The 11,093-nt window shown below is 52.2% G+C and overlaps 1 protein-coding gene across 1 annotated transcript in view; it reads right to left on the bottom strand.

Moving 5' to 3' along the window:
* Nucleotides 1–11,093, bottom strand: part of LOC135804772 (KICSTOR complex protein SZT2-like) — an 81,436-nt gene that overhangs the window by 2,474 nt on the left and 67,869 nt on the right. The window contains exons 66-69 of the mRNA XM_065318727.1: nt 10,956–11,093; nt 9,212–9,351; nt 492–561; nt 73–141 (exon numbers count right to left, since the gene is read on the bottom strand). The exon at nt 10,956–11,093 is cut by the window's right edge and continues 12 nt beyond it. Coding sequence (XP_065174799.1) covers nt 73–141; nt 492–561; nt 9,212–9,351; nt 10,956–11,093 — 417 coding nt within the window. The remainder of the gene's footprint in view (nt 1–72; nt 142–491; nt 562–9,211; nt 9,352–10,955) is intronic.

The following is an 11,093-nucleotide window of genomic DNA, read 5'->3' as shown; positions in this document are numbered from 1 at the left end:
GCAGTAACGTGATGTAATTTCAACAAGCCATCACAATCATCACGGGAGAAAAAAAGGGTCTCGAGGACTTACAATGGAAGGAAAACTAGCCTTCAACGTCAACAAGATAACCATATCCTGCCATTCAGAGTTCAAGATTACCTACAAACACATACACACAACACAGGAATATCATCATCTTTTCGAAAGAGTATTGAGCATCTAAAACAAAAGCCGATGAAGTTGTGAATGACTGTGCATGACAGTGGCTATGGTTTGGATGGAGATGTGCAAGTGGAGTGGATCGGCCAAGAATGCACTGTGCTATCGCCTATCGGTACTAAGTTACCAGCATAGTCGGCCCTGAAGGGACCTGATGTACACAGTTTCGCACACACCAATCCCAGTCCGGATGTTGACACGCAGCAGGAGTGCCCAAGCCAGCACATTCGACAAACGTCAAGCGACGGTGACTGGCTTACTTGAGGAGTTCACAAGGCCCTACTACTCACAGCGTGGGTGATTGCTCCATTTGCTGACTTGTATGTACGCAAGTAATCACCATAGTGTTGCTTGAGTACCCTGGAGAAAACGATAATATTCAATAGCATCATACTATGAAGACCACAATAGCACGTGAGTGTTTTGCAAGATACACAACAATGTTAGAAGGTGTGTGTGTGTGTGTGTGTGTGTGTGTGTGCGTGCGTGTGTGTGTGTGTGTGTGCGTGTGTGTGCGTGTGTGTGCGTGTGTGTGCGTGTGTGTGTAACAGTTTACACCTATGGTATATAAGTCACACTTCACCATGTGAATATCTTCACACGTAGAACCTGGCTCATTGCTCACATCTATTTCCTCACACCTCTGCCGTATATAAGCACACTGCTGAACCAATAAAGATTGTCTTTCCATCGCTCAATGTCGACCGGTCACACTGGTAGCAGAGGATGGTTTTCTTTTATGTGCAAGTACTCTTGTTCACTGGCAACTTCATCGCAAGCGCCTGCAGATTCACGGCCGTGCGTAGCTTCAAGACAGCCCAAGCGGACACGTATAAACAATGATTGTCGCCTTCAGCCGCTCTCACTGAGCCCTACACTCCTGCCCAGCTCTCACTGAGCCCTACACTCCTGCCCAGCTCTCACTGAGCCCTACACTCCTGCCCAGCTCTCACTGAGCCCTACACTCCTGCCCAGCTCTCACTGAGCCCTACACTCCTGCCCAGCTCTCACTGAGCCCTACACTCCTGCCCAGCTCTCACTGAGCCCTACACTCCTGCCCAGCTCTCACTGAGCCCTACACTCCTGCCCAGCTCTCACTGAGCCCTACACTCCTGCCCAGCTCTCACTGAGCCCTACACTCCTGCCCAGCTCTCACTGAGCCCTACACTCCTGCCCAGCTCTCACTGAGCCCTACACTCCTGCCCAGCTCTCACTGAGCCCTACACTCCTGCCCAGCTCTCACTGAGCCCTACACTCCTGCCCAGCTCTCACTGAGCCCTACACTCCTGCCCAGCTCTCACTGAGCCCTACACTCCTGCCCAGCTCTCACTGACCCCTACACTCCTGCCCAGCTCTCACTGAGCCCTACACTCCTGCCCAGCTCTCACTGAGCCCTACACTCCTGCCCAGCTCTCACTGAGCCCTACACTCCTGCCCAGCTCTCACTGAGCCCTACACTCCTGCCCAGCTCTCACTGAGCCCTACACTCCTGCCCAGCTCTCACTGAGCCCTACACTCCTGCCCAGCTCTCACTGAGCCCTACACTCCTGCCCAGCTCTCACTGAGCCCTACACTCCTGCCCAGCTCTCACTGAGCCCTACACTCCTGCCCAGCTCTCACTGAGCCCTACACTCCTGCCCAGCTCTCACTGAGCCCTACACTCCTGCCCAGCTCTCACTGAGCCCTACACTCCTGCCCAGCTCTCACTGAGCCCTACACTCCTGCCCAGCTCTCACTGAGCCCTACACTCCTGCCCAGCTCTCACTGAGCCCTACACTCCTGCCCAGCTCTCACTGAGCCCTACACTCCTGCCCAGCTCTCACTGACCCCTACACTCCTGCCCAGCTCTCACTGAGCCCTACACTCCTGCCCAGCTCTCACTGAGCCCTACACTCCTGCCCAGCTCTCACTGAGCCCTACACTCCTGCCCAGCTCTCACTGAGCCCTACACTCCTGCCCAGCTCTCACTGAGCCCTACACTCCTGCCCAGCTCTCACTGAGCCCTACACTCCTGCCCAGCTCTCACTGAGCCCTACACTCCTGCCCAGCTCTCACTGAGCCCTACACTCCTGCCCAGCTCTCACTGAGCCCTACACTCCTGCCCAGCTCTCACTGAGCCCTACACTCCTGCCCAGCTCTCACTGAGCCCTACACTCCTGCCCAGCTCTCACTGAGCCCTACACTCCTGCCCAGCTCTCACTGAGCCCTACACTCCTGCCCAGCTCTCACTGAGCCCTACACTCCTGCCCAGCTCTCACTGAGCCCTACACTCCTGCCCAGCTCTCACTGAGCCCTACACTCCTGCCCAGCTCTCACTGAGCCCTACACTCCTACCCAGCTCTCACTGAGCCCTACACTCCTGCCCAGCTCTCACTGAGCCCTACACTCCTGCCCAGCTCTCACTGAGCCTTACACTCCTGCCCAGCTCTCACTGAGCCCTACACTCCTGCCCAGCTCTCACTGAGCCCTACACTCCTGCCCAGCTCTCACTGAGCCCTACACTCCTGCCCAGCTCTCACTGAGCCCTACACTCCTGCCCAGCTCTCACTGAGCCCTACACTCCTGCCCAGCTCTCACTGAGCCCTACACTCCTGCCCAGCTCTCACTGAGCCCTACACTCCTGCCCAGCTCTCACTGAGCCCTACACTCCTGCCCAGCTCTCACTGAGCCCTACACTCCTGCCCAGCTCTCACTGAGCCCTACACTCCTGCCCAGCTCTCACTGAGCCCTACACTCCTGCCCAGCTCTCACTGACCCCTACACTCCTGCCCAGCTCTCACTGAGCCCTACACTCCTGCCCAGCTCTCACTGAGCCCTACACTCCTGCCCAGCTCTCACTGAGCCCTACACTCCTGCCCAGCTCTCACTGAGCCCTACACTCCTGCCCAGCTCTCACTGAGCCCTACACTCCTGCCCAGCTCTCACTGAGCCCTACACTCCTGCCCAGCTCTCACTGAGCCCTACACTCCTGCCCAGCTCTCACTGAGCCCTACACTCCTGCCCAGCTCTCACTGAGCCCTACACTCCTGCCCAGCTCTCACTGAGCCCTACACTCCTGCCCAGCTCTCACTGAGCCCTACACTCCTGCCCAGCTCTCACTGAGCCCTACACTCCTGCCCAGCTCTCACTGAGCCCTACACTCCTGCCCAGCTCTCACTGAGCCCTACACTCCTGCCCAGCTCTCACTGAGCCCTACACTCCTGCCCAGCTCTCACTGAGCCCTACACTCCTGCCCAGCTCTCACTGAGCCCTACACTCCTGCCCAGCTCTCACTGAGCCCTACACTCCTGCCCAGCTCTCACTGAGCCCTACACTCCTGCCCAGCTCTCACTGAGCCCTACACTCCTGCCCAGCTCTCACTGAGCCCTACACTCCTGCCCAGCTCTCACTGAGCCCTACACTCCTGCCCAGCTCTCACTGAGCCCTACACTCCTGCCCAGCTCTCACTGAGCCCTACACTCCTGCCCAGCTCTCACTGAGCCCTACACTCCTGCCCAGCTCTCACTGAGCCCTACACTCCTGCCCAGCTCTCACTGAGCCCTACACTCCTGCCCAGCTCTCACTGAGCCCTACACTCCTGCCCAGCTCTCACTGAGCCCTACACTCCTGCCCAGCTCTCACTGAGCCCTACACTCCTGCCCAGCTCTCACTGAGCCCTACACTCCTGCCCAGCTCTCACTGAGCCCTACACTCCTGCCCAGCTCTCACTGAGCCCTACACTCCTGCCCAGCTCTCACTGAGCCCTACACTCCTGCCCAGCTCTCACTGAGCCCTACACTCCTGCCCAGCTCTCACTGAGCCCTACACTCCTGCCCAGCTCTCACTGAGCCCTACACTCCTGCCCAGCTCTCACTGAGCCCTACACTCCTGCCCAGCTCTCACTGAGCCCTACACTCCTGCCCAGCTCTCACTGAGCCCTACACTCCTGCCCAGCTCTCACTGAGCCCTACACTCCTGCCCAGCTCTCACTGAGCCCTACACTCCTGCCCAGCTCTCACTGAGCCCTAGACTCCTGCCCAGCTCTCACTGACCCCTACAATCCTGCCCAGCTCTCACTGAGCCCTACACTCCTGCCCAGCTCTCACTGAGCCCTACACTCCTGCCCAGCTCTCACTGAGCCCTACACTCCTGCCCAGCTCTCACTGAGCCCTACACTCCTGCCCAGCTCTCACTGAGCCCTACACTCCTGCCCAGCTCTCACTGAGCCCTACACTCCTGCCCAGCTCTCACTGAGCCCTAGACTCCTGCCCAGCTCTCACTGAGCCCTAGACTCCTGCCCAGCTCTCACTGACCCCTACAATCCTGCCCAGCTCTCACTGAGCCCTACACTCCTGCCCAGCTCTCACTGAGCCCTACACTCCTGCCCAGCTCTCACTGAGCCCTACACTCCTGCCCAGCTCTCACTGAGCCCTACACTCCTGCCCAGCTCTCACTGAGCCCTACACTCCTGCCCAGCTCTCACTGAGCCCTACACTCCTGCCCAGCTCTCACTGAGCCCTACACTCCTGCCCAGCTCTCACTGAGCCCTACACTCCTGCCCAGCTCTCACTGAGCCCTACACTCCTGCCCAGCTCTCACTGAGCCCTACACTCCTGCCCAGCTCTCACTGAGCCCTACACTCCTGCCCAGCTCTCACTGAGCCCTACACTCCTGCCCAGCTCTCACTGAGCCCTACACTCCTGCCCAGCTCTCACTGAGCCCTACACTCCTGCCCAGCTCTCACTGAGCCCTACACTCCTGCCCAGCTCTCACTGAGCCCTACACTCCTGCCCAGCTCTCACTGAGCCCTACACTCCTGCCCAGCTCTCACTGAGCCCTACACTCCTGCCCAGCTCTCACTGAGCCCTACACTCCTGCCCAGCTCTCACTGAGCCCTACACTCCTGCCCAGCTCTCACTGAGCCCTAGACTCCTGCCCAGCTCTCACTGACCCCTACAATCCTGCCCAGCTCTCACTGAGCCCTACACTCCTGCCCAGCTCTCACTGAGCCCTACACTCCTGCCCAGCTCTCACTGAGCCCTACACTCCTGCCCAGCTCTCACTGAGCCCTACACTCCTGCCCAGCATGCCGCTTTCACCAGGGAGCCACCTGTTTTCTGTGGGGATGCCAGCGAATTTCGAGAGTGGATATTTTCTATAGAGTTGTCAATGCGGTCACTTGCCATCCGAGAGCCATGCAGAATGGCGGACTTTGCTGCGAGCTACCTTGGTGGGAACGCACAGATCTGGTAAATCGCCTCACTAGACGCAGGACAAACATACGCGGACTGGGCTTCTCTCAACGCTGCTCTCGCTGAGGCGCACGGCCTGCTGCATGGTCAAGAACAAGCTCGTCTAAAGCTGTTCAACTCGGCGCAACAGGGCATGCTGGATGATTATATAAACTTTTGCCGACTGAGCCTCCGGGTGCCAGAGCTGGACGACCTTTCCAGAGCGATGTTGTTCACCAAGGCCGTATCCCTTCCGTTGCAGCAGGTCGTACTGCAACAGCACCCGGCTACGCTAGTGGATGCCTCTGAGGCTGCTCTCAACGTACAGGGATTTCATGATGACACCTGAAGCCAGAAACCAGCCATCCAACAAGCTCCAACTAAAGTGGTTTAGGCCCTTTAATGTGCTGAGAAGAGTAGGACCGCATGCGTATTATCTTGACTTGCCCCATACTGTTCTCACCCAGTATTCAATGTGTCAGCTCTACACAGGTACATGTATGTGCAGAACACCATACCCGACCGAGTGCAGCCACCTCCTCCACCAGTTACCGACTTGGACGGTGAAGCCAGATATGTAGTGGAACAGTCCTGGATCATATCGACAACGCAACCGACAACTACAGTATTTAGAACAATGGCAGGGATGCCATGATGCAACGTGGGGGCTGGCTGCTTATCTCCGGGATGAGTCTGGTAAGGAAATGCTCCCACTCCAGCAACACAAGGCTCAGCTCGGCGATTCCTCATCTTGATTTGTGTTGACTCTTAGGGTTGTTAACCACGGCGTCAGATAACTTATATACATTATACTCAGATTATAGTTATGCTCGTACTATGACGAAATGCAAATTCTTCGAAATAACCTTTCTGGCTGACATTGTGAATGAATATAGTTCGAAGTTTGCTGTCATCGTACCGACTGATACATATGATAAGACGGCTAAGATAGAAGATAAGACGGCTTAAAGATAGAAGAAAATCTATGCCACTATTTCAAGGAGTTGGTACTGCTAAAACAGATTACACAGACGCAATCGGACTCCTTTAGTCCAATAGGTTCTGCCCGACCGCGTATGTATGGCCCAAGATCCACAAGGCTGGTTGTCCAGTTCATCCAATTCTGTCCACGTGTGGTGCACCACAGTATTAAGTGTCGAGATGGATTTGCCGGTTGTTACAGCCTGTTCTCGACATGTACAGTACTTATGCAGTGAAGGATAGCCTTGAGCTTGCCGACTTTCTGCATGGTCACCAATTCCCGGAGTCATTCTTCATGTGTTCACTTGACGCAAGTCTTTTTACAAACGTACCTTTGGATTTCACAATTGATACTTGCTGTGACGCTTTGTACCGCAGTGATGTCTGTTCACCAGTTACAACTGAAGAGACGTATCTCCGATGCCTTATGATGATTATAAATAACCTTCTCTTGGTTATTCTTGATCTTGCTTGCGACTTCAGCTATTGTTTAATCTTGCATTAATTACGGTACATGTACTTGCGTATTACGACTTCCATAAGAAGTCTATAAGAAGAAAAGAGGACCAAAGAGCTATAATATCACTAACACCATGTAGAGGCGACGGTTGCAAATAGGACACAGGTTGGAAATAGGACACAGGTTGCAAATAGGACACAGGTTGCAAATAGGACACAGGTTGCAAACCGGAATGGACTCAATATTCACTTTCTCTCTTGGTATTTTGATTAGAAAACATATGTCACAGTGAGACTACGATGTGTTATACTCCGAGCCAAAACTTCATGGCTCTGCGATGACCAGAAGCGCCATATCAAGCAGGTGAGGTTTTGACGTGTTGCTTTGCACTGCGACTTGAGTTTACGACTTTCGAAAAATCAACTTCTTGTCGCAGGTAAACAGCGGCTCGCCTCTCGCCAATAAAGCACCGCATACCAATCAAAACTAATGGAAGCACACACAAGGCTTATTGTTACTCTGTACTGGCCGTCGTGGAGCGATAGCAATTACCTAATTTCAGACCCAGAGTGAATTTGACGTGCACTCTAAAACGTGTCCGGTTTGGAGCCACCTCTGATTTGAACTTGTTTGCAGCGAAGAATTGGGCAACTTGGAGGCAATGGGTCAACACAAAGGAGTGGCTCAGTTCGATTGACTCTGGCCCCAGAGCAAACTTCAACATGCCAGTTTCCTTCCACAAACATATTTCGAGTGAAAAATCAACGCTGATGATCGGTTTGGGTCTATACAAATTTGGCTGTCAAAGCGTCCCGGTATCGAGCCGTCCCCTCTACCACCAGTTACTAAACAATCAGCTCATGCGATAACATTGCACGACAGTGACCAACGGTACTGACGTTCTACACCTAACTGGCAATCAGCTCTAGCACATCTTGGATGCGCACTCCAACAGCCTTCCAGTTTGGAAGGTTCTAAGTTATAGAAATAACATAAGGAGAGGAAGGTGAGCGCAACCAAGACAAGCTGATTGCCAGTTGGGCGTAGAACGGCGGCACTGTTGGTTAGCGTCGTGCAATGTTATCGCATGAGCTGATTGTAAAGTAACTGGTGGTGTTAGTGGATATTATAGCGTAACTTGTAGCTCTTTGGTCCTCTTTTCTTCTTATAAATTAATCCTTGCCTCTCCGCCCGAGCCTAACTATCTCAATTCGTCCTGAGCATTTTTGAGTTCATTGCTTTTCATGGCCCTGCCTCTCTATGGGGGTGGGATGGTGCAACAATTTACATCTGTAGTACTATACAGATTCTTGGTTGGAGGGAAACATCTCAGCACACAAAGCACAGAAGCCACATAGTTTCTACTAGGCCTTTCGTACCATTACTTTTCAAGTCGAATACGATGATGATTAACACAGTCGCAAGCGAGTCCTTATAACCGGCACTCTGGCGGTCAGAGCAGTGACAAAATAGCACCTAAGACACCGCTAGTGGCGCCAACTACATAGTGAAACGACCAATAAAGAGGGTATTATCAAACAACAGTGGGGACCACGGTACTACAATGTCAAAACAGTGACAACTTTCGCACATACGCACATACATACTTCTTTTGCGCACGCAGTTCAGGTTTCACTGTTGTTTGATAATACCCTCTTTATTGATTGTTTCACTATGTAGTTGGAGCCACTAGCGGTGTCTTAGGTGCTGTTTTGCCACTGCATCAGTCATGTACACATTCATGAATGTGCCACGCACGCAGGTATGTATGCAGGGACACGCAGGTATGTATGCATGCACACATACATGTACAGGGACACACAGTCATGAATGCACACACAGTCATGAATGCACACACAGTCATGAATGCACACACAGTCATGAATGCACACACAGTCATGAATGCACACACAGTCATGAATGCACACACAGTCATGAATGCACACACAGTCATGAATGCACACACAGTCATGAATGCACACACAGTCATGAATGCACACACAGTCATGAATGCACACACAGTCATGAATGCACACACAGTCATGAATGCACACACAGTCATGAATGCACACACAGTCATGAATGCACACACAGTCATGAATGCACACACAGTCATGAATGCACACACAGTCATGAATGCACACACAGTCATGAATGCACACACAGTCATGAATGCACACACAGTCATGAATGCACACACAGTCATGAATGCACACACAGTCATGAATGCACACACAGTCATGAATGCACACACAGTCATGAAGGCATGCACATGCGATGATCCAAGTACACATTCATGAACACACACACACAATCATAGTATAGCAATTTCGACAGTCATTCAGCTACGGGTACTCACGCTAGTAATTGACTTATACCAGAGCCGTTGACGAGAAACAATGGTGCCAAAGCTGCATCGACTTCAACTAGCGATATACAGGTTACTTTGGGAATTAGCTCTTCCATTTCCTCTGCCGACAGACCAGCTGAGACGGTTGCCTGTAAAAAGAGCAACAGGAAGCAACATGATTATCTGACCGGAACTAGCTTTCACTATCGATGTGAACATCTCTGTAAAACAGAGAGGTTCCAGGCTGTCCAAGAGAGTGCTCAATACTGAAAGACAGAGCTAGTTCAAACAATAATATTGAGGATGAAAAAAGTGTTTTAACTCCGAGTTTCACACACTAAACGATCATCAGAAAACAGCAATGAGTAAATCTGGATCAGTACTGGTTTATATACCCACAAACTTGCAAAGTGTAAATGACTGCATCATGGCGCAAATCTAAAAGGTGCGAATGACAGCAGTGGTGAAATGTATCACTTCAAGTGACAAGCACTGGAGCTGGTTGTCCCCTAAAAAGAAGAAGAAAAGGAATCGTCACCGGAACATCATATGGTTCAATCCACCGTGTAGCAAGAACGTCGCCACTGACGTCGGACATCGCTTCCTCCAGCTAGTGGCCAAACACTTCCCTAAAGGCTCAAGTCTCAACAAAATCTTCAACCGTAACTCGGTAAAAGTTGGCGACAGTTGTATGCAGAATATAGCCACCATCATCAAACAACACAATAACACGATTCTACGACCCAAGAAACAAGCCAACGGAGGTGACAATGACACCAGGACTTGTAACTGTCGGAAGAAAAAATATGTCCACTGGACGGAGGGTGTCCAATGGAGAGCATTGTGTATAAGTCAAGAGTCACCACAGGTACGGAGAAGAAGGAGCATACTGGATTAACAGCAACAACATTCAAAAAGCGCTACTATAACCACCAATCACCAATCCGCCACAGACAACACGAGAAGGACACCCGTCTATCGCAGTACGTCTGGGCCAAAAAGGATGAAGGGAAGGCATGCAGCATTCAATGGGCGGTACACCGCAAAGCAGTGGCCTACAGCAACAAAAGAAAAAGGTGCAACCTATGCCGGCGGAAAAATTAGCAATCGCGCACGCACCCACTTGTACGAACTTGTGTCAACGTGTCGCCACGTGAATAAGTACTACCTTCGGAACTTCAAACCATCCACAGCCATCACCTAATCAAGTAGGGGACAACCAGCTCCAGTGCTTGTCACTTGAAGTGATACATTTCACCACTGCTGTCATTCGCACCTGCTAGATTTGCACCATGATGCAGTCATTTACACTTTGCAAGTTTGTGGGTATATAAACCAGTACTGATCCAGATTTACTCATTGCTGTTTTCTGATGATCGCTTAGTGCGTGAAACTCGGGAGTTAAAACACTTTTTTCATCCTCTTATTATTGTTTGAACATCTCTGTATACATGTACATGTACATGTACCCTGCAATAATACACAATACCTGGCAAATCCCACAAGAACTCTTCGGATAGCATTGGCACCGTGCAAAAGAATCTTTGCTCTAACATGACTGGATCAGGTGGGTTCACACATCATGTGACATGCACACGCGTGTGCATGTCAACACACACACGCACGCACGCACGCTCGCGCACGCGCGCGCGCACGCACGCACGCTCACGCACGCACGCACGCACGCACGCACGCACGCACACACACACACACATAATATTATATGTGCACAGACAGACAGAAGAGGACTGACCTCCCACTTGACATCTGTAGACTCGGTGCTCATACGGCCAGTTCGCCGAGGCAACAAGTCCGACTGGCCGTAGAGCATGCGCTTCCACAGCGTGTCACGGCGACAGTGCTCCGAAGCACGGCTCACGACATTCTTCAG

This window comes from Sycon ciliatum, chromosome 1 (assembly GCF_964019385.1).
Source record: "Sycon ciliatum chromosome 1, ocSycCili1.1, whole genome shotgun sequence".
Lineage (NCBI taxonomy): Eukaryota > Metazoa > Porifera > Calcarea > Leucosolenida > Sycettidae > Sycon > Sycon ciliatum.
Note: the sequence above shows the minus strand (reverse complement) of the source record. Positions and strands in the feature narration are given on the sequence as shown.